Below are 24,127 nucleotides of genomic sequence, written 5' to 3'. Positions count from 1 at the left end.
TAAAAGTTTTAAAAGACGTACGATTAAAATTGTTAAAAACAGAATCTGGTTCAGGAAAAAGTTTATGTAAGATAATATCGATAGTTTCTTCCACTTAGGTTCCACCCACTCTTTTATGGTAGGTATATTGATGACACCTTCGCATTATTTAAGAATGATTGTGATATTGACTCGTTTTTAGCATGTGTTAATACTAAACATAATAACATTAAGTTTGCTGTAGAAAAAGAAGTGAATAATCAGTTGCCTTTCCTAGACGTTCTTGTTACTAGGGATAATGGATTTTTTAATACTTCTGTTTTTAGAAAGAAGAAAAAGAAGACTTTTACTAGTTTAGGATCCAATTACTATAGTTCTTGTTTTTATGACTTTAAACTGAACTCTATTTTTACTCTCCTCCACAGGCCTTTTTTTATTACATCGAGCTGGCAATCCTTCCATCAAGATATTGGTTTCCTTTCTGAATATTCTATGAATAATTGCTTCCCACAGAACTTGTTTTTTCAAAAGCTCCGCATGTTCCTTAACAAACAAATCATGAATATTGCCAAACCTTGTACAGTACCAAAATTAGCTTTTTATGCCAAATTTCCATTTTTACATGATGATTCTTTTTGACAAAGGTTCGCACAAATTGTTCATAAACATTATGGTGCCATTAATCTAAAATTAATTCCTAAAAATCCACCAACGATTGGTTCCTTTTTCAGATACAAAAATCGATTAAACCCTCTTTTGACCTCTAACATGGTATATAAGTATACTTGCCCTAAGTGTAACTCTGGGACATATGTCGGATCCACGAGGAGGTTACTGAGGGTCAGAATCAGCTCTCATCGGGGATTAAGTTTTCGGACTGGCTGTAGGCTCTCCAATCCCGAGCATTCAAGCATGAGAAACCATTCGAAAATTTGTAAAACATATATTTATACAAACGATTTCTGTATCATAGGCCAAACAACTAATGCATGCGAACTGCCTATCCTGGAATCTTTATTTATTAAACAACTAGTTCCCCAGTTAAATACCCAGACATCCTCCATTCAGCTGTACCTGAGTTAACCTTTTTTTATGCATTCTGTCTTCTGCCTTCTTGGTATAAGGTTGGTTAGCGGTCTTTGATTTTGCTTTTATGTCTTTTTTGTTTTTTTTGTTTTTTTTTATCTTGTATTTTAACTGTGAAGTATTTTATGGATTTTATTGATTTTAAGAGCAATTTTTAAAGTAATTTTATTCATTATTTAACAGATTCCCTGATGATGTAATAAAGCTTTTTATTACGAAACGTTGGAAATAAAGAATTATGTTGAGATGAATACGTTTCCAAGGTCTACCTTCGCGCTAATGTATACCACTGGCCGTTGCCTACTTCTGTTCTTTGATATAAATACATATACATATATACATACTACATATATATATATATATATATATGTATGTATATATATATATATATATATATATATATATATATATATATATATATATACACACAATTATATACATACTGTATATATATACAAATTTACATATATATATATATATATATATATATATATATATATATATATATATATATATATATATATATATATATATATATATATATATATGTATGTATGTATGTATGTATAATATATATAATATATATATATATATACATATACAGTGTATGTTAAATTTGCTATTATTATCATTGCTGTCATTCATATATTTTTGGAATTAAATCTATGAATTGGCAACAAATGCTAACATTTTAAGAGAACATCGAATGACAATATTTTTTCTCAAGGTGGTTCAACTAGGGAGCCGAGGGTTGCTATTTTGTGGCCTGAAAGCTCACAGATTAATGCAATACTTTATTCTAGGGAAAAAATTATGTTAAGGGTATTTTAAGGTGATATGATTGTAGATAGAATTATATACATATATATATATATATATATATATATATATATATATATATATATATATATATATATATATATATATATATATATATATATATATAATCTATATATATATATATATCTATATATATATATATATATATATATATATATATATATATATATATATAAGTTCTAAAAGATAATTAACCCAAAGCATGAGCCTCTATTTACAAAAGTGTCTGTCGTATGGCGGCGGCGTTCGGGAGTTAGCGCTGAAGCGGGAAAAAGTTTTTTTCAAAAAATCACAGCATGCTTAGTTTTAAAGATTAAGAGTTCATTTTTGGCTCCTTTTTTTTTGTCACTGCCTGAAGTTTAGTAAGCAACCATCAGAAATGAAAAAAAATATCATTATCATATATAAATATTGAAATATATGACAGCGCGAAAAAAAAATTTCATATATAATTGTATACAAATCGCGCTGTGAGCAAAATGGTTAAAGCTAAAGTTATTTTTTTTTCTTTGTATTGTACACTAAATTGCGATGATTCTGGTATATAACCAATTGTAAAACGATCAAAGCAACACAGAGAAAATATTATCACAAAATGATGCATGAATTTAACGTTGCTGGACGTAAAAAAAAAAAAAAAAGTTTTTTTTTTTTTTCAAAAATTCACCATAAATCGAAATATTGTGCTAGAGACTTCCCGTTTGTTGAAAAATGAAGGTAATTAATTGAATATTACTAGACTGTAAGTGGTTTAGCTTACAATTGCAGTTTTCGACCATTTCGGTCGAGTTAAAGTTGACCGAAGGTAGAATTTTTTCTATTTATCGTGATTCATATGCAAATATTTCAAAACTGATAAAAGCTACAACCATGAGATATTTTTTGTTGTATTCTACATGAAATTGCACACATTTTCATATATAAAACTTTATGTAACGACTAATATAAAACGGTGCAAACATTACGACAACATGACGAAAGAATTTCTGAGATGTTCGGCCGAGTTACCGCACGGATGTAAAGAAAAAGTTTTTTTTTCAAAAATTCACCATAAATCGAAATATTGTGCTAGAGACTTCTCATTTGTTGCAAAATGAAGGTAAATGATTGAATATTACTAGAATATAAGAGTTTTAGCTTACAATTGCGTTTTTCGATCATTTCGGTCGAGTTAAAGTTGATGTAAAGTTGAAATTTTGGCACTTATTGTGATTTATATGAAAATATTTCAAAACTGATAAAAGCTACAACCATGAGTTATTTTCTGTTGTATTCTACATGAAATTGCACACATTTTCATATATAAAACTTTATGTAACGTCTAATATAAAACGGTGCAAACATTACGACAACGTGACGAAAGAATTTCTGGCGCGGACGTAAGGAAAAAGTTTTTTTCAAAAATTCACCATAAATCGAAATATTGTGCTAGACACTTACAATTTGTTGCAAAATGAAGGTAAATGATTGAATATTACTAGAATATAAGAGTTTTAGCTTACAATTGCGTTTTTCGACCATTTCGGTCGAGTTAAAGTTGACCAAAGGTTGAAATTTTGGCATTTATCGTGATTTATATGAAAATATTTCAAAACTGATAAAAGCTACAACCATGGGTTGTTTTTTGTTGTATTTTACATGAAATTGCACACATTTTCATATATAAAACTTTATGTAACGGCTAATATAAAACGGTGCAAAAATTACGACAAAATGACGAAAGAATTTCTGAAATTTTTGGCCGAGTTACTGCGCGGACGTAAGGAAAACATTTTTTTCAAAAATTCACCATAAATCAAAATATTGTGCTAGAGACTTCCAATTTGTTGCAAAATGAAGGTAAATGATTGAATATTACTAGAATGTAAGAGTAATATAAGAGTTTTAGCTTACAATTGCGCTTTTCGACCATTTCAGTCGAGTCAAAGTTGACCGAAGGTTGAAATTTTTTGTAGTCGACATACGATACATCCACTCGGCACCCAAAAGACAATTTTAGTAGACGTACGATACGTCCAGTCGGCGTTTAAGGGTTAAATGATGCCTTTATGACAAAACACTGGTGAAACTAATTTAAAGGATTGAGGAAGATAACTGAACCTTAATTACACCTCTATACATCCACCACCACTCGGCCACTATCTTCTTACAATAAGGTTATCAATGACTTAATGGCTAGTCCACCCACCACCTTTTTCAATGACATCATGCAGCCTTTCTTGCATAGAGGAGACATGATTTCTCACTATGTCAGCTTATCACAAAAGAATTCCCTTGCCTCCCTTGTGTGGTCAAATAGTTGTTCTGCAGTTTGATCCATGACTGGATCCCAGGCATTACCTTTCTTGTCAGGGCTACCAACACAAATCCTGCCGCAAATCCTCCTTGCTCAGGAAAATGGGCCCAGTGGAACTGTCCAGAACTGTATATTATTTTTTTCCAATTAATGAATATCTTTTCACATTAAAGTAAGTGACTAACTTAAGCAAAAAACCTTTAACCCTTTTAAAGTATATGGAATATACTTTAAAATGTATATAGAATAGATAATCACTATAGGAACTCTGTATTATACTGTATATACTAATGCTATACTTTGTGAATACTGTATAATGTATATATACAATGCTGTAATGAGCCACCAGAAAAAGCTGGAGAGAGATGTTGCTGTGCACTAAAACAATGTGTTTGAAACCTCTCTCATCATCACTTTACATGAGGTGTTTGAAACCTCTCTCATCATCACTTTACATGAGAAAAATCTATTTCCCTTATTGTAATGCATGAGTTACAGGAAGCAAGATTCTGTAACAGATATTTTACGTATTTCAATAAAATACTGTAACTATCTTGAGTTTAATTAAAGAAGTTTCACTGAGCAAACTCACTTCAAAATATTCTGCAATACTTTGCACTGAAATTCATCATTTTCCTGCCATAAAGCCAAGATTTCAAATGGAGTTATCAAATTCTGCCATTTATAACAGTACAGTAATATACATACACTAAAAATATGGAAATTTTGAGGTGAGGAATTGAAAGGCAAAACAGAAATTACCTGCTTACTATAGATTTTTGCATTTACAACGATTTGTTTAATTTAAATGAAACCCAAATACTTGCTTGAAACTTAGAACAGCCTCATTTCAAATAGCAAGACAATTCAATAGAGTACAATCGTACTTGGCCTTTTGCCTAAATTCTATATTATTACAATCCAATATAGTGCAATCAGGTGGTGATTCTCCATCATATCTATATCACTGCTCACAAAACAATGACTTTCACTCCATTCCAACTTCAAACAACAAAGTGTGCTAAACGAGAAACTACTGAGCTCAGGAAACCATTGTCATAAGACAATGTTTGTACATCAGCTTTTCCATTTCTGGGGTTAGATGTAAAATGAGTTCACTCTACCCTGTCCCATGCTCTTCCCACCTGAGCTCCCAGCAGGGTTAGGTCTTCATCTATCCCCTTCATGATTTCTCAATCTTCCCATAGGTCTTTGTCATGCTACTTCTAAATCTACAACTTTTCTGACTAACTTTTCTTTATTCCTTCTCATCACATATACAAACCAGCTCGATCTTCAAATGTAGAACCTCGTCTTGTTGCATCATGATTTTTTTCTTTTTTTGAATTGCATGGTGCATCCAAGTTTGGGTCTTCCCATGAATATGTGGTCATGATATAGTAAGTAAACTTGCTCAACAATAAAACTTGACTCACACCTGATGGTTCTGTCATAAACAGAATGCAGTTTTAGTTCACTTGCTTGACAGTCCTAGTTCTGGACAAGCAGAGATTGATGTCTTCTTTAATCATTTGGTCATAAACTTGATGAATACAGTACTAAATTGATGATCTTTCTAATGGAGCTAATGATCTTCAATATGACATGACCACTGAAGCAAGCACAATGCAACTTCAATCAATATGTAATTTATCTACCTGTTGCGCACAGATACTATTGTGGTGTCATGGCAAAATTATCCTGAGAATGCCTAAACTTGCATATACCTTATGGTTCAATCCATCAAATAAAATGACATGATGTAATAACAAAAAGTTCTATGTTTCAAGATGTCAGACACAACTATAATCCATTGCAACTTTTCTGAACTCCAGGTGCATCTCATATTCTAATCCCCTGCTCATGAATGCACATCTTAAGTGTAACGTGATCGTCAAAAATGCAACTTTCATATACAGTAAGTAAATTACCAAGTAATTACATAGCTATACTTTCTGACTCGCATGGCAGCCTTTATTTAAAAAATTGTGGTAGTACTTTGATAGTTTAGTGTAGGTGACAAGCCTAGCCCACTAACAGGAGTACTGGAAACGACTTAGCAGAAAACCTCATGCTGTTTCTGCTGGCTCTCAAGTAACATTGGGGGTTTGCTGCGGCTTTTGTTTACGGATTTTCAGTTGTATGGCTGGATTTTGGTAAAGTATTATCACTTATTGGGGCAGCCATAAAGCTTTAATAGCTTTCAGGATAATTTTTTCTAGTTCTTTGGTTATTATTATGTCTGATTCAAGTTCACCTAGTTTCGCTATTGTAGCGAACGTTGCAAAACCAGATTAATCAAATCTTCATATGATTCTCATTCAATTTGCAGTAAATTTAGTTGGCAGAAATATATTGGGGAGAAAACTTGTGCTAAATATAATGATCAGCAAGAGTGGAGGGTACTTAATCTCAACTAGACAAGTTAGAGAGGGATAGAAAAAGGAAAGCAGCCTGTAGAGCCTAAAAACAAGCTTCCCTTAGCCTGTTTTTCTACCCTAGCCCAGGTTAAAAGATAGCTGTGCTATTCCTTCTTCCTATTTTTTCTCCTGCTACTAGCCCTCCTACTTTACTTTTAATCCACCTACTCAAGCACCTGGCTCCCTCGTTTCTGAACCTGATGCCAATGCCAGTCTAGAGTCTAGGTTTCACAAGAAAATTATCCTACTAGTGAATACAGTGGCGAAGTTAGGTGTGTCACTGAAGGCGTTTATGGGAAAATGTATTCAGAAGGCACTACTTCCCGCAAAATGACGTGATATTGTTGTGCAAGAGGAGGAGGTGGCTACTCGTCCCATCAGTTCTCCTAAACAAAGGTCACTGTCATACTTCCCTTCACCTGGGAGAAGACACCAAAAGTCCAATGGAGGCCGAGGGGGTTGGCCCGCAGGTAGTTGCCTCCTCAGTCGAACCTGTTGCACATCCCAAGGTATCAGCAGACAGCCACTGGAAAGGCATCTTGACAGGGGAAAATGTTATGCAAGTGGAGGAGGTGGCTGCTTGTCCTGCTGATTCTCCTAAAGGAAGGTCCCTGTCATACTCCCCTAAACCTGGAAGAAGCCATATTGGAGGTCCAAGGGAGGCTGGTGGGGTTTGCCCATGGGTAGTCGCCCCTCAATCAAGCCTGTAGACTGCTCCCACGCTTCGACAGACAGCCGTTGGAAATGCGTCTAAGGATATGCATCAGGTGTCGTCCAACTCTTAAGACTCCAGCTCGGCCTTGAAAACATCGCAAGCGCTTCCTAGATTCGTTTCAACCATTGAAGAGGCACGCAAGCGAAGCTGGCCACTCTTCTCCAATGCCCAGTTAGCAGTTTAAGGAGCCGGGCGCAATACTCAACCTTCTGCAGCACATGGGACAGTCTGGAGTATTTATCTCCTGAGCATACTTCTGTTGGACACCAGTATTTGGCTCCAAAGATCCCTCTCAGGTGCCCTTTGTCTTCGTTCAAGCGCCCATCTCCTCAGGAGTGCCAGACGCCAGCTCCTGAGTGTCCACCGCCAGTTTCTCAACTCCCGAGCACTTGGTGCCGGTTGCCAAGCACCCGCTTCCAAACGCCTGGCACCAACTCTTCAGTATCAATCTCCTGCTCGGAGCACCAAGCACCCGTTTCCGCCAATGGGTCTCATACCCTAAGCAGCTATCCTTCAATATTTCCGGGCAAGCTTTCGTACCCTTTTTTGACTCCAGCTAGCCCCGGTCTCACCTACCTTGACCTTCCTGATGAGGAGCCATCAAGCTGACAGACCTGACTCCCCACAATGGTGCTTTCCTCATCTTCCAGGAAGGTACTCAAGGAGACTCAAGTTTTGTCTTCTGCTAAGAGGGAGCAAGGTAAGGCCTCTTTCGTATTTCCTCCCTCATGCTAAATCCGTAGAGGTTTCTTTCCTACACCACTGGGAAAGCTCATTCTTGACGTTTGGCATTTTCCTCAGCAAAAATTGTTTTTCGTCAGCAGAACTTGACCTCCTTGCCAAAGACCTCTTTGAGTTGTTTGAAGCTTTCAGTTTCTTGGACTGGATGGTGAGAGCACTAGCCAAGAAGATTGAAGATTGCAATAATTTAGTTGGAGACTTTGCCCTGGACTGGCTAGGAGTCCTTTCTCATGCAGGCAAGACCATCAGGGATGGCTCTCTTGAACCTGCAGCTCTTTTCTCTCTTTGGGGGTTTTGAAGAAAAGTCTTTTGGTGCTCCTGTTCCACTAAAGGAGTTACTCAGGCCCAGAAGTCAGACTGTAGGGGCTTTTTTATAGTACACAACTGGGGCAGTATGATGGGAACAGTTTTGGAGGTTATTAAATTAAACTCTGACTTTCCTTAGCCTAATTTATTTCCTTAATATTACAGTGGCCTGAAGACCTTCAAACAGAACCTTATCCTAATTTTATTTCACTTGCCACAGTTTAGCAATACTTAATCTAACCTATTTCCTACTTACTCCTATACCTAACTTAGTCTAACTTAATACTAACATGACCCCCAAAAGAACCTTTTAAGCCTTGCTGACAACAAATCAGGAAATATAGTGTTATTTTTTTCTTCCATAGTTTTTCACTGTCAACATCAACTTCTTCAGTAACCTTTTCACTTTCTTCATTCACCTCAAACTTCTCAGTCTTACTCTCTTTCCGTCTCCCTCTTTGGGGGGATTCCTTCTTTTTCTTTACAAACTATACTATACAGTACTTGAGGCTTCCAATGGAGGCAAGAGCCCACCAATTTTTATCTGTAGGCTCCAACAGTTCAGGTGAAGAGGAGCTCCTCCTATTTTTTTTCACTCGCTCAAGCAAATGTTTTCTTTAATGTTTTGTACCAAAGCTCTTCCCACAGTAAGACTGCAAGTAAAAAAATAAAGTAACAATAATGATTAATTAAACAATCATACACCAACAACACATCCATACAATCAACATATACACACACAAACTTAATAAGGAAACAAAATAAATCAAACAAAAATAAAAACACCACAACAACCAAAACGGAACAATTCATTCATAAAAAAGTCTTTCATCATACAAACCTAAACTTGACCTACCACACTCCCCTTACTAAAATACAGGAAATCTTATTTGCTTTTCTTCAAAATCCCTTCTTACCACCCATTTATATTCTGGAACTGGACCTTGACTTCGGGTCCATGGCCTCTCATGCACCACCTCTTCTTCACTCACTTCCACTCCAACCACACTAGACTCACCTAGCTTTGGTTTCGGACTACTTACAGTTCTTACATCAAGCTCATTCAAACTCTGGAGACTTACATTGGCTCCAACCTCACTCACACCTGACATGGTTGCTATCATCTCTTTCATACTCTCATTTATTTCTTCCACAGTCTGCCTCAAGCTATGCAAAACTCTTCCACCTACACTCTCCAGCACTGCTAACTCTCTCTCACTCACACTCACTCCTACACTCACTCTCTCAACACTTTCACTCAAAGGAAACTCACACACACCATATGTACCGTCCTCTTCACAACTTGGCATTGTTTCCAATTCACCCAACTCTTGCATATCCTCATCCACATTCCACATCCCACTCAAATCCTTCAAAATCAATTACACCCTCATTTTCACTACCCCCAAAACAACACCGGCTTCCTCACACACGCAGCAACAAGACCATACTGACCACTCTTGCAACATTCTCCCTAGTTTTATTCTTCACAGCTGCACAACTTACAAACTTACTCTTATGATCTACCATAAGAACCACTCCTACATTTCATTTCGCAGTTACCGGCAAAGCCACGCAATCATTCACCACTAACTCAAACAGTTCTTTCATACTCAACTTCAAAACAGGTGGGCTAGCATACACTCTCTGATACTTTCCTTTCTGACATTCTTCACATGTGACTGCCACACCCGTACAAATCTTCCTCAAATACAGGGAAAACATCCGCTCTTTCATACACTCGATCAGCTTAAACTTCCCCATATGTCCATATTTCTCATGGACTAAAATGCACATTCCCACTGCTCCACTCATCGAGAACACTGGAACATACATCAACTCTCCCCATCTTCTCTCTCGATAAATACACCACTCCTTCACACAGCACAAATCTCTCAGCAAACCGCATCCATTTACTCAACAACTAAGGCCATCTTCTTCCAGGTACTCCCTCTCTAATACATCTCCTCAATTCACTCACCACAAAACACTTCCGCTGCATCTCCTCAATGTCCTCCGCTGTCAACAATTCATTCTCACTCTTGTCCAACTCCACTACATCCTTCTCCTCACTCAGACCCCTATCAATCATTCCCACAAAGGTGGCCATATTCACCGCCTCACTTTGAATCTTCCCTATTACAACCTCGTCTTTTAACAGAACTCCTGTCCCAACATCCACTACCAACCCATTCTTCCTCAAGAAATCTATCCCAAACAGGAAACAACATGGCACCTGCTTATCTCCCAGTACTACAAAACAAGCTTCCACCTCAAACTCTCCCAACCTTACCTTCAACCTCACTCCCTCCCATCCAACTGATCTTCCTGCTATACCTCTTATTGACACATTCACCACTCTCCTTTTAACATTCCAATCCACTCTCTCAACATCCCCAATCACTCGTGCGTTCACCCATGATATTTGCGCTCCAGTGTCAACCAAACCACAATACTGTCCTCCACTAACATCTGCTCCCACAATCATTGCATTTGCTCTCCTGTGTACACACATACACCTGTCTCTTCCACTAACCAAACATCCTTCATTTACTTCCTTACTGTCCTCTTCCACTTCCAACAACTCCGGCGTTCTCTCTTCAACATTTTCCTCCCTCTCACACTTCCTTTCATAGCTCTTTTTCTCCACAACCCAGTTTATGGTGCACCCCACTCAAACACTGCAGATGCAACTCACACTCACTCTCTTTCACTCCCTCATGTCGATACACTATAGGTTTCTCACCACCAATATGTACAGACACAATCACCTTATACTTCTTACTCACTGCTACCAAAACCTCCTGAAATGGGGCTACTCCAGGACACATCATAGCCCTCAGACTCTTTCGGTACCATTCCACATTTGACTCTCCCAAACATCCAAGTCTCTTGCAAACTTCTTCGATCACCTATGCCCTCAGTTCATTCACACTTCCAGGTACCTGCACCTTCAAACCTTCATCTACCAAATCATTCAATCCATACCACAAACTTTCAAACATCGAGTCACCAACCCCCTTACTCTCACGTGCTACTACCAATCCTCTTGGCAGATACTCTGGTCTTATGTCTTTTATCTTCTCTCCTTTCCCTTCCCAAGGTAGTCTAGACATCATGTCTGCAACAATATTTCTTTTACCTGGGATGTACTCAACTACAAAATCAAAATCACTCAAATCCTCCACCGTTCGTGCAATCCTAGCATCCACTCCTTTCATTCTCTGGAGATACACTAGAGGCTGATGGTCCGTACGTACCACAAACCTCACACCATACAAAAACGGTCGTAACGCTTTCACACAAAACCGCAGGCCAGCCAACTCACTCTCAACAGTCGAATACTTTCGCTCTGCCAAATTAAACACCTTACTTACATATGCTATCACTCTATCCCTTTCAACTCCATTCACCACTTGCTTCTGCTTCAAACATCCACCCATTGACACTCCACTCGCATCCGTATACACTTCTAGCTTACTAGCATCTGCACTATAGTCAGGGTAAGCCAACTCCACATCCTTCACCATTTCCTCTTTCAGTTTCTCGAACGCTTCCACCATCCTTTCATCCCACCTCACAACCGTACTCTTCCTACAGCCTGTCCACAACGGCTTTGCAATTTCCAAACAATCTTCCACAAACTTCCTTCCAAACTCGATCAATCCCAAAAACCCACGTAATTCTCGCACAGTCCTGGGTCGAGGGAAATTTCTCACTTTTTCTACAAACTTTTCCGCTTTTCACACTCCAGACTCACTCACCTTATGACCCGAAAACTCTACCTCTTCCATGAACCACTCACACTTACTCACTTTTACTTTCACCCCCACTTCTAACTTCTTCAACACTGCTCACACCAACCTCTTGTGCTCTTCTACTGTCTTACTCATCACCAAAATGTCATCAAGAAACACCAACACATTCTCGCGGGGAAAACCACTCAGCACGACATTCATTGCTCTCTAGAAGGCAGCTGGGGCATTTGCCAATCCAAAACTGAGACTGCAGAACTAATACTGTTTTTTCAAGTCGAGAAGGCAGTTATCGGTCTACAATCCTCCGCCACTGGCATCTGATAATACCCCCTTACCAGATCCATCTTGCTAAACACTTTCATCCCATGCATACTGTACACACAGTCAGACACCACACACACAGGGAATCTTTCCTTCACTGTCACCTCATTTACTCTCCGATAATCAATACACATTCGCAGACTCCCATCGGGTTTTCTTACCGGCACAACTGGACTATTCCAAGCACTCTTACTGAGTTCAATCACTCCTATCTTTACCAATTCTTCACACTGCTCTTCAATCTCTCGCATTACCGGAGCCAGGAAATGTCGGGGTCTCTGATAAATAGGTGTTTCATCTGTCAGCAGAATACGGAACTCCGGCAATCTAGCTGTCCCAAAGTCCTCATCCCCTTGACTCAACACACCCTTTCTCTCCCATAACAACTCATACACCTGCTCTTTCTCTTTCTCACTCAACTTTTCAATCAACCTTACTCATACTGTCCTCTACCATGGCAACAGAAGTCGACTTAGGATCTTCTGGCGTATTCTTCCAAACACCTCAAGGATTCGTCCGCTTTTGTTCCCAAGACAGCCTCTCCTCTCCAGCAACATCCCTTTCATGGGAGTAAGCCAAAGTCCAGTCTAGGACCCATTCCAATGTCCGCTTCTCGGCCAGAACTATCAAGAGGAGCTCAAGGCCTTGCCCAAGAAATGAAGAAGTTGTCCGTGCACATAGGGAAGCCAGTCGTCTTGAGTTTCAGGAGAAGTGGAGTATCACAGTGACAGAACAGTGGATTGTAATGGTTCTGAGGGAGGGCTACTTCATTCCATTCATGGAGAACCCCGCTTTAGTCCCTTCTCCCATCGTTTTGACGGTCTACTCAGGAGGCTCGGGAAAACATTTGGCCCTTTTGGAGGAAGTCTTCTCTTTCCTTCAAAAGTCTACATCAACTCAGAAGGCTTCTACTACCGTCTGTTTGTGGTCCCCAAATCACTAGGGTTTGGAGACCAGTCCTTAACATAAGTGCCCTCAATCTCTTCGTCTGGCAGAAGAAATTCAGATGGAGATGAACCAGTCAGTCCTTTCATCCATTCACCAAGGCATTGGTTGATAACCTTGGATATGCAGGATGCATGCTTCCAATTTCCCCATCTATCTGGACTCCAGGAAGTATCTAAGGTTTATCTTGCAGGACACTTTCTCAGGCATCCCACATCAGCATCTAAATGCCTGTCTCCTCTCAGGGCGCCCAGCACCACCCATGCACCCGGCGCCAGCTCTCTAATGACCAAAGTCAGCTACATCTTCCAGTTTCTGGCTCTTTGCTTCGGCCTCTCTATGACACCTCAAGTGTTCACTCGAGTCCTTGCTCCTCTATAACTGGACAACTTGCCTCTTCAATCCCCTTTGAGGGAAAAGTGCATGAAGAGCTTGAACATCTTCTCTCTCAGAAACTGGGAATTATCATCTACCTTCAGAAGTCCCAGTTGGCCCTGTTGCAAGAGTTCCTCTATTAGAGTTGCTCTATTTGGGGATGGAGTCTCAACTCTCAGACTTTTCAGGCTTTGCCATCTACCATGAGAATTGCCAGCCGCCTTCAGACGGTCTACAAGCTTCTAGCCTCTTCATCTTGCTCAGTCCATCAGTGGATCAGCTTACTGGGGACTCTTGTCATCCATCAAGACGTTCATCAAGGTAGGCAAACTTCTTAGGAGATTTTTGCATTCTTCCTCAAGGCTAATTGGGACAGGGAAACATAGCTTGACACCTGCGCTTTTCCTATCAGCCCAGAGATCAAGTCGGACCGGCAATGGTGGCAGTCCAAACACAGACTTTCGGAAGGAAAGCCCTTCATCCTCTGAACCAAAAAGTTTCCAGGACATGGTCGCCGGAAGGACAGAATCTTCACATCAACATCAGAGAGCTGAAAGCAATTCACTTAGGGCTTCAGTGCTTCTAAGACCCTAGTTCACAAGACTGTGATAGTCTATTCAGACAATACCACAGCCCTAATATACATACGAAAGCGAGGCGGCACTCACTCATTTTCTCTCTGCCAAACAGCAAGAGACCTTCTACTGTGGACAGATCAAATCGATAAGTCTAGTCACTCAATTTATTCAGGGCAAACTAAATATTCTGGCAGATGAACTGAGCCATCAAAAAGTAGGTCCTTCCCACCTTGGATCACCTGGTCTACTGGAATCTGCGATACTACAGGACAGGCTGACACTGAGCCTGTTTGCCACCTCAAGGAACCATCGCCTTCCTCTCTTTGGTTCTCAGGCCCTGGACCCTCTAGCATGGGCCATGCTGCAAGATTGGTCCCACTTAGGCCACTGTGCCTTTCTGCCCTTCAACCTGGGCAGGGAAGTGCTGAACAAGTCTTGAGCCCATCGCAACATTACAGTGACTCTCGTAGCCCTGTTCTGGCCCATGAAAGAATGGTTCCCGGACCTGCTATGGTTGTGGATGGACTTTCTATATCTCCTTCCCCTTAAAGCCATGTTTGCTTAGACCACCTCACTTTAAGAGATACCAGAGATACCAAAGGGTTGTCCACTCTTGCCCTGATGGGTTTCAGACTGTCCGGAAGCTTGTCCAAGCGTAAAGGTTTTCAAGAAGTGCTACAGAGGCAATTGCAAGATGCCAGAGTTGATTTCCTAGCTGCATCTTCCAGGCTAAGTGGGCAATTTTCTGAAGCTGGTGTCTCAGACACAACGTCTCTTCTTCCGAGACATTTGTGACCCAAATTGCAGATTTCCTTCTTTATCCAAGGAGATCTAGGAATCTCTTGTCCTCCACCATTGAGGGGTGTTGAGCTGTGTTTAGCTCAGTGTTTAAACACAGGGGTCCTGAATCTTGCATTAATCCCAGATCTTAACGACCTCATCAAGTCCTTTGATATGTCTAAGCAAAGAAAGGAAGACCCGGTCTCCTGGAACCTGGATGAAGTGTTGAAGTGGGTGACAGGTCCCTCTTTTGAATCCCTCCATACCTCTTCTCAGAGAAATCTTACTCTGAAGACTCTCTTCTTCGTGGCCTTGGCTACTGCTAACATATTAGCGAGATCTAAGCCATTGATAATGGGTAGATTTTCTCACAAGAAGAGCCAGTTTGCTCCTTTACCCTTGGAATTTTAGCCAAGAACGCGGACCTTCCAAGCCCTGGCCCCCATTCTCTCTATAAAGACTTTAACAGATGCCCTGGCTCTGAGGAAGAAGAAAGAGTTCTTTGTTCTGCTAGGGCTGTCTCTTCACCTTGAAGTGGGGTGTCGAATTGTTGGGAGCCAGGGGGTACAATGTACCTGGAGTACCCATCAGTCTCACTGGATGGGTTGTGGTGTTTTCAGTGTAAATGACAGTGTTGTCTGGTTGTGTTTTATATTGGTACTGCATCCAGGGCAAGGGCATTTATGTATGCTTTGCTAGCCATCGGTCGTATCTTTCTCTGCAAAGCTCCCATTTAAGTAGAGGTGGCCCATGGCTTGACCAGCACGCCACTAGTAGTCCAGGCAAATTAGACGAAAAAAGGCCCTTTTGGAGAAAAAAATCATAAGTTTTTTATATTTGGCAGGAAGACTCTTCAAGGGTCATAGAACAAAGATCTAAAGAGTTCCCTCCATCAAGTGTGTGCTTCTCCCTTTTTTGGGAGAAAACCCCTTTGAGGGTACTTCTCCTCATATTTACCCTTTTTCTCAAAAACGTTGCATCGGACGGGTCAAAGGTATATGGTGCAAAAAAATAGAAAATTAAATTCTCCACAACTTTATTTCTATGTCTTTTAGCTCTAATTATTACAGTTTTGCACAAATGAGGTCAAAAGTAGTAGACTCATTTTTGCCGATATTAAAAAAATGCATTGGTCCTTACACTTTGCTTAATAACTTTGAAATTCATAATTTATCCTCAAAATATCATATAGATGACATTGTAGAGTAGAGATTCAGGTTTCATTTGGTATCCTTGTTTTGGTCTAAATATTAGAAGAAGGGGGAAGGAATAACAAATATAAAACTGTAAATCCTGAGATGTCCATGCCTATATTGCTTTTATATCAAAAGCTTTTTTGTAAATTGTTACTGAACAAAGCTTGAAAATAACATTATACCATGCACATTTCTCTCTTCACTTGTGGTAAACAGGTTTGTGATTTCTTTCTTTTCAGAATAGAATGAGATTATTTTCAGAAATAATGGTAATGATTTAGAGTTAAGTGAACACAACAAAATATTTACCATGGCTTCAAGAAATGAGATGTGTTTCTGTTGCCAAAAGACATTAAGTGAAGGTGAAACAGTGAAAGTGGAAGATGGTATACATAATTTGAGACGTGTCAGTAAAATTAGAAATGACGGACATTTTGAAATGCTAAAGGAAGTGAAAACTATTCAAGTGCATAAAATATGTAGGCGTGAGTACATAAAAGAGAAAAATATTGCCAGAGATGAAAAAAAGAAAAGAGAAAGGTTGCAAGAAACAAAGCAAACCATGAGATCAGAAGAAAAATTTGATTTCAAAACCAAGTGCTTTTTCTGTAGTGATATATGTGATACTGCAATTGAAAAGAAAAAGAATGTGAGCAGACGCAGAAAAATTTGGGAAGTTAGAGTTCTGCATCTGAAAAAGAAAATTTCAGACTTTGCTAAAGAGAGAAAAGATGAACTAGGTGGCAAAGTATTCAAACGAGCTAACAGTGTCCTGTGTCTTGTTGCTGAAGAAGCCCGTTATCATGAAGTTTGCTATTCAAACTTTTTTTACCAACACATCATCATCTTTAAAAAGAGGACGTCCAAAAGATGAGCATATTGACTGTGCTTTTGAAAAACTATGTAGGTACATTGAGGAATCAGAAGAATGCCAATTCACTTTACATGACTTAATGAAAAATCTTGAAGAAAATATGCCAGAAAGTTCATCTGTAACTGAAAAAACATTGAAAAATAGGTTAATGGACACATATGAAGATAGAGTAATGTTCTTTCAAATGAAGAAAAGATCAACATTAGTTTGTTTCCGTGGCTCTGGACTAAAACTGACCAATACCTGGTACACAGAGAGAGAGAAAAGTGAGAAAGATGAAAGATTAAGAATCGTAAAAACTGCAGCAACTATAATCCGAGAGGATATCAGAACAAATCCTTACAATACCACAGATTATCCAGATGTCACTGAATTTATGAAAAATGCAGATGATGATGTGCCTGAAACATTACATGCCTTCTTAGAACTAGTTGTTCAAAAAGAAAAAAAAAATGATAGGGGAAAATTACAAAAGAAGTGTACAGCAATTGCACATGCAATAATTTCTGCAACACGTCCCCGATCATTTTTGTCCTGCCTATTGCTTGGTTTGGCAGGATATTTATTTCGGAAAACTGGCTCTAGAACCATTGTTAACACAGTATCAAACTTTGGATTTTGCTCTGCCTATAGTGATGTCTCACTGTTTGAGTCATCGGCTGCAATTTCTTGGAAACCAGATGTGGAAGGAGATTCATTTTGTCAGTATGTTTTTGATAATGCAGACTTCAACATTCAAACCTTGTCAGGCAAAGGAACATTTCATTCAATGGGTGGAATAAAGAGCATAACTCCATCAAGAACTGCAAAAACTCAGGAAATAAATAAATTGAGAAGTATGCCATCCTCAAATGAGATTGCTGCAGCTGGAAACATTAAAATAAGAAAGCTTGAGGGCAAACAAAAACAAGGTTTGAATGCCTTAGAACTGGAAAATGTGTGTAACAGGGAAGATGTACATTATGTTTCAACCCCAGCACCAAAGGATGTTTGGTGGATGTAAGGAAAATTTCTCCAAACCCCTTCCTTCCCATCATGGCAAGGTTTCATGGAGGGTATAACCTATGCTCATTCTTATGAGCAGTAAAAAATTCTTGCACTGCTTTTCATAAGCCTACCACAAACTGAGTACAATACGGTGCTAAGTGCTTTAAACTATGCTGCTGAGGAAACAAAAAAAAAACAAAGCAAGTGATATGCTTTGTAACTTTTGACCAGCCACTCTACATCAAAGCCAAGGATATAGTTTCCTCCAATCCAAATGGTGAACTTAGCAATATAATTGTAAGGCTGGGAGGATTTCATCTCATGTCGTATCTTGGGTCCATTGGATACATCATGGATGGTAGTGGGATTTCAGAACTATGGTCCACTGTTTATGGTTCTTCATCAGTACCACACATGCTGTCAGGACATGCATATGCTCGAGCTATTAGAGCTCACAAGCTGACATACTGTGCATTGGCGAAACTCATGCTTCAAGAACTTACTATTGATGATAACGACAGACAGCATGTAGAACAACTTCTTTCATCATTCAAGACTCATCCTCCATCATTTCATCGTTATAAAGCAAAGCGTAAGGACAAAATGATTTTTTTAATATTGGCGAAAATGAGTCGACTACTTTCGACCTCATTTCCGAAAAACCGTAATATTTAGAGCTAAAAGATATAGAAAAGAAGTTGTGGAGAATTTAATTTTCTATTTTTTTGCTCCATATACCTTAGACCCGTCCGATGCACCGTTTTTGAGAAAAAAGGGTAAATATGAGAAGTACCCTCCAAAGGGGGGTTTTCCCCCAAAAAAGGGGGAAGCACACACCTGATGGAGGGGAACTCTAGATCTTTGTTCTATGACTCTTGAAGAGTCTTCCTGCCAAATATAAAAAACTTATGATTTTTTTCCCCTAAAACTGCTAATTTGCCTGGACTATACAGGTTAAGATGAGCACCAACCAGAGGCAGTATTCACCTGCAGTAGCTCTCTTACCACATACGGAAATGACAAGCATTGTTTCAAAGCTAGCAATATCACAAACTTTTTAAAAAATTTGTATTTTTCAAAACTAACAAACCTGCAGTCTTAAAAAAGGATAAATCTTCTAGTGTCAGCTGGAACCGGTAAAAAATTCAACAGAACTGTATATGCAAGGAACTGGTGGCATCTGTCCTCTGTCATGAATTAGGTGGAACAACCACTGACCCAAGCTGGGACTCATGACGTATCAGTATTCTTCTTACTGCCTTTGAGTGAGGACGTCTTGTTCTTTCTCTCCTCCCTAATGCTGGTTCGTTTACCTCCGTTTTCTTTCTGTGTTTCAGTGTGAAGGTTTTGTGTGCTTGTGGAGAAGAGTTGTGTTTATCATGGATACCCGAAACTCTGCTAACTCCATCTCTAGTTCCCATACACCTCAGAGGTTGTGCCCTCCCCCATTCAATGTGGAATTCAGCAAGTTATTTCTATAAAAAATGGTATTTTCATAATAAAATTAAGTTTCATATATACTTACCAAGTAATTACATAGCTACATTTTCCACTCGTGCAGCAGTTAAAAATTTGAAGCTTGTGGTAGTGATTCGTTTGTTTATAGTGTAGATAACTACCCCGCCCTTTAACAGGGAACAATAGGTACAACGTAACAGTGATCGTTAATACTTTTGTGCTTAATGTCCATCAGAGGGGAGGAGGGAGGGCTCTGATCTTGTAATTACTTGGTAAATATATATGAAACTTAATTTTATTATGAAAATACCATTTTCATATATGTACGGTAACTTTTCAAGTAATTACATAGCTGAATCTCACATTGATAGGAGATGGGATAAATGGACATATTTTGTTCCAAAAACAATCAGAGAAGAGGATGAATGTGCAACATTAAAATCTGTTGGCATTTAGCATTCATAAAATGCTTGTTGTTACCTTAACTGGTAAGAGAGCCGCAGTAGACGATTACTGCCTTGGTCTGTGCTCATCTTGACCTATAGCAACTTAGCAGAATGGCCGTGATAAGTCCCTACTTTTGAGAGGGGGGGCCTTAGAGTGAAGGAGACTTTTGAACACCCCTGGGAGCAGTACCAAAATACAATAGACCAATAAAAAATTGTTACCAACACTAACAACAATAAAGAAACAAAACCATCACACCACTACCACACACTGGTGGGCACTCCGGGTATAAGTAACCCCAGGCTCCCCAAAAAAACTTGACACCCAAAATTTCAAGGATAGGGAGGGTTGGATAACGGACTTAAGGTACTGCAATTTTGTACACTGTTTCAATTTCTTAAAGGTAGTGTGAGGCAAAACGGAATTGCATTTCCAGTATGTTGACTGAAGGATAGTCGAGAGTGACATTCTATGTTAAAGGCATACGAAGTGGCAACAGCTCGAATATCATGCGGTTTCACTTCAAAGGAAAGTAGAACATTATCTTCTATTTGAAGAGTGCACCTTGATGATCAGACTTCTAAGGAAAAATGACAGAGCATTCTTAGACAACGGTTTTGAAGGGTTCTTGAAGGAACACCAGAGGTTGCTGGCAGGGCCTCTGATTCTCTTTGTCCTGTCTAAATAATACCTCAGCACCCTAACTGGGTAAAGGACCCTTTCCTCCTCCTCTGGTCCTAGAATGTCCATGAGGTTTTTAATAGAGAACAAGCATGGCCAGGGATTAGACGGGGACTCGTTCATAGCCAGGAAGCCAAGTACAAAGATGCAGACAGCATCTCCCCTCGAGAAACTGATGCGCTTGCCTATAGCCTGCAACTTACTTACTCTTTTGGCGGTTGTCAAGGCTACAAGAAAAAGAGTCTTCTTAGTGAAGTTCTTGAATTAAATGTTATGGAGAAGCTCGAAAGCAGGACCCGTTAACCATTTATGTACAACATCCAGGTCCCATGACACAGAGTTGTCCTTCGCCTGTTTATAAGTCTTGAAAGACTTAATCAGATCTGTTAGGTCTTTATTGGAGGCCAAGTCTACACTATGCTTGAAGACTGATCACAGCATAACTCTATACAGTAAAACCCTCGTATTTGCGGGGATGCGTACCACAACCCCCCACGTATAGCCAGAACCTGCGAATATTTAGAAACCTTCTAAGAACACTTAGAACTGCCTATTTTGATAGTTCAAACACAAAAAAAAACTAAAAATGCATATACGGGTATTATCCTACTTACAATGGGGTTAGGTTCCAAAAAAAACCATTGTTTGTTGGAAAAAACATATCTCAAATAAAGCCTAGCCTATGCTATAAAGTATACTCTATACATACACAGTATACAGTAGTAATTATTAATATCAGCTAACCCTGGAGGTTCAAGCAGAGTGGCTTATGATAATTCAATACAAAGAGAAACTGAATAACAAACAAGAATTGGCTTAGCCTACGCTATGGTATATCGTATACATATACAGTAGTGTAGCCTACATTATACTGTACTCAATATTTACATATCATATACAAACATCAACATAACGAATATGCATCTTTCCACGGATCTTTTAAAATGTTATGCCTTAATTCATTATATCCAATAATATTGTATATATTCTTATACTGCTTTTGTATTATAAATTGCAATTATAGCGATCAATGTTTTGGTTTGGAAATCGTTTACACGGTGTTTATTTCGCCATTTTAACTCAGTTCAGAGCGCTTTTCTTGCTTCTAGTTAGCGTAAATGAATCTCTAGATACTTTATTTATATGGGGCAAGGTTATTTTTCATTACACTGTACAAAGTATTTTTAAGTCGAAATATAACTTAAATATGTTTCGTTGTGAAATTCATTTTGCTATTTTTTTCATTAATAAATGATGTTGGCATTTGGGGGCATTTGTTTTGTGTAAAAAAATCAAGATTCCGTTCGCTATTTTCACACAGTAATTTCATCATAATACGAGCTTTACGTATTTATCGTACATCGGTGTAAAAATAGCAGTACAATCATACACCGAACTTACGCGAGGTTAGGTTCCAGAACCCCTCGCATAAAGTGAATTTTCATGTAAGTTTGGCATGGTCTTTAAAAATGCTAATAAATGCTTATTTGTAAAGTTTAAACACTAAATATGACCCTAATCATACTCCCAAATTATGAAGTTAAATTTTAAATGAAATTAAAGTTACTGCAATTTCATTTAAAAGTTAGCTAAATACATTACCCTTAAAAAAAGAAATAAATGGTTCACATAAAAATAGAGATTTGGAAGAGAATTTCTGTCTCTCTCCCCTTCCCATCGATCTATTTTTAGAAGTCTTCTTAACCTCTTTTAATAACTTCATTCTACATCTCTTTCTCTTTGTTCTGAAATGCTTTTTCATGAATAAAGTGTTTTTTTTTATTTTGACTAATACAACTCTTAGTTATTATGTCTATATGTTTTAGAACGTATTTACCACACTAGCGCATTTAAATTTCGTAGACGGTACAGGTAAAATTAGATCAAATTATCTATTGTACAGGTAAAGACATACAGAGAAATAATAAGTTGTAAAAGTGTGTGAGCGCTAACTATGAACAAGAGAAGAGAGAGAGAGAGAGAGAGAGAGAGAGAGAGAGAGAGAGAGAGAGAGAGAGAGAGAGAGATAAGGGTTGTCCTTACTTAAGTGACTGAAATTACTTATCAATTATTACGGAGACTGAGAGAATAACACGAGAGAGAGAGAGAGAATTGTCCTTACTTTAAATATCAAGTTAAATTATTTATGAATTAACGGAGACAGACAATAACATGTGAGAGAGACAGAGAGAGAGAGAGACAGGTTATTCTTACGTTAGATATCAAAAGATGGAGATTCAGTATTAAACTTACTTTTAAAGGAAATTAAAGTTACTGTAATTTCATTTAAAAGTTAGCTTAATACATTACCCTTAAAAAAAGAAATAAATGGTTAACGTAAGAATATAGGAGTGTGTGAACATTAGTATACTATTTCTCTCTCCCCCCATTTCACCTATCTATTTTTAGAAGTCTTCTCAACCTCGTTTTTAAAAACTTCTTTATGCTGTCTCTTTCTCTTTGTTCTGAAATGCTCTGTCTCTATGTTTTAGAACGGCGTACAGTTTGTAGATGGTAAAGGTAAAATGAGATCAATTCAAAATTATCTACTGTACAGTTAGACATACAGAGAAACCGTAATAGGTAGGCTGCGCTAACTACGAACGAGAGAGAGAGAGAGAGAAATAACAGTTGTCCTTAATTATGAGTGAAATTTTTTATAAATTATCACGGACACAGAGAGAGAGAGAGAGAGAGAGAGAGAGAGAGAGAGAGAGAGAGAGAGAGAGAGAGAGAAATCTTTGACCCTTGATCAGCAACACTCCCCCTTCTTGTCATGTTAAATGACTATGTCTGACAGCTTTTGCCTTGGAGCTTCTTACAAAAAATGAGATAAAGAATTTGTTTGTTTAAAATAATACAAATTTTGTTATTACAGATATACAGTAAACCCCCACCATTTGCGTTCTCATGATTCGCGGACTCACGTATTCGCGGGTTTCTCTGTGGAATATATCTAGCCAATATTCGCGGAAAATTCGCCCATTCGCGGTATTTTTCACTGAGAAATATTCACTTATTACTGTATTTTCATATAATTTTCATGAACAAATGCACTTTTTGTAATAAAACTATCAAAATACTCAGGTATATGCATTTTTACAGGGTTTTTCTGTGTTTAAACTATCAAAATGGGCAGTTCTAAGTGTTTTTAGAAGGGTTTTAAGTATCTGCAGATTTTAGCTATTTGTGGGGGTGTGTGTGGGACGCATCCCCCACGAATATGGGGGTTCACTGTATTATTATTGTTGTTATTATTATGATTATGATTATTATTTGAAAATTAGTACCTACAGTATTATTAGGTAAAAAATTTATTTATCATACAAAACAAATAAACATAC

At 38.4% G+C, this 24,127-nt stretch overlaps 1 protein-coding gene across 4 annotated transcripts in view; it reads right to left on the bottom strand.

Annotated features, from left to right (window-relative positions):
- Positions 1 to 24,127, bottom strand: part of wls (Wnt ligand secretion mediator) — a 174,434-nt gene that overhangs the window by 18,788 nt on the left and 131,519 nt on the right. The window contains exon 10 of one of the 4 annotated variants that reach the window (XM_067118401.1): positions 8,514 to 9,036. The exons of the other annotated variants lie outside the window; for them this stretch is intronic. Coding sequence (XP_066974502.1) covers positions 8,984 to 9,036 — 53 coding nt within the window. The 3' untranslated portion in view covers positions 8,514 to 8,983. Of the gene's footprint in view, positions 1 to 8,513; positions 9,037 to 24,127 lie in introns of those variants that run through there. 4 annotated transcript variants of the gene reach the window in all.

The sequence above is a fragment of the Macrobrachium rosenbergii genome, chromosome 16 (assembly GCF_040412425.1).
Source record: "Macrobrachium rosenbergii isolate ZJJX-2024 chromosome 16, ASM4041242v1, whole genome shotgun sequence".
Classification (NCBI taxonomy): domain Eukaryota; kingdom Metazoa; phylum Arthropoda; class Malacostraca; order Decapoda; family Palaemonidae; genus Macrobrachium; species Macrobrachium rosenbergii.
This window is presented reverse-complemented; position numbering and strand designations above follow the sequence as displayed.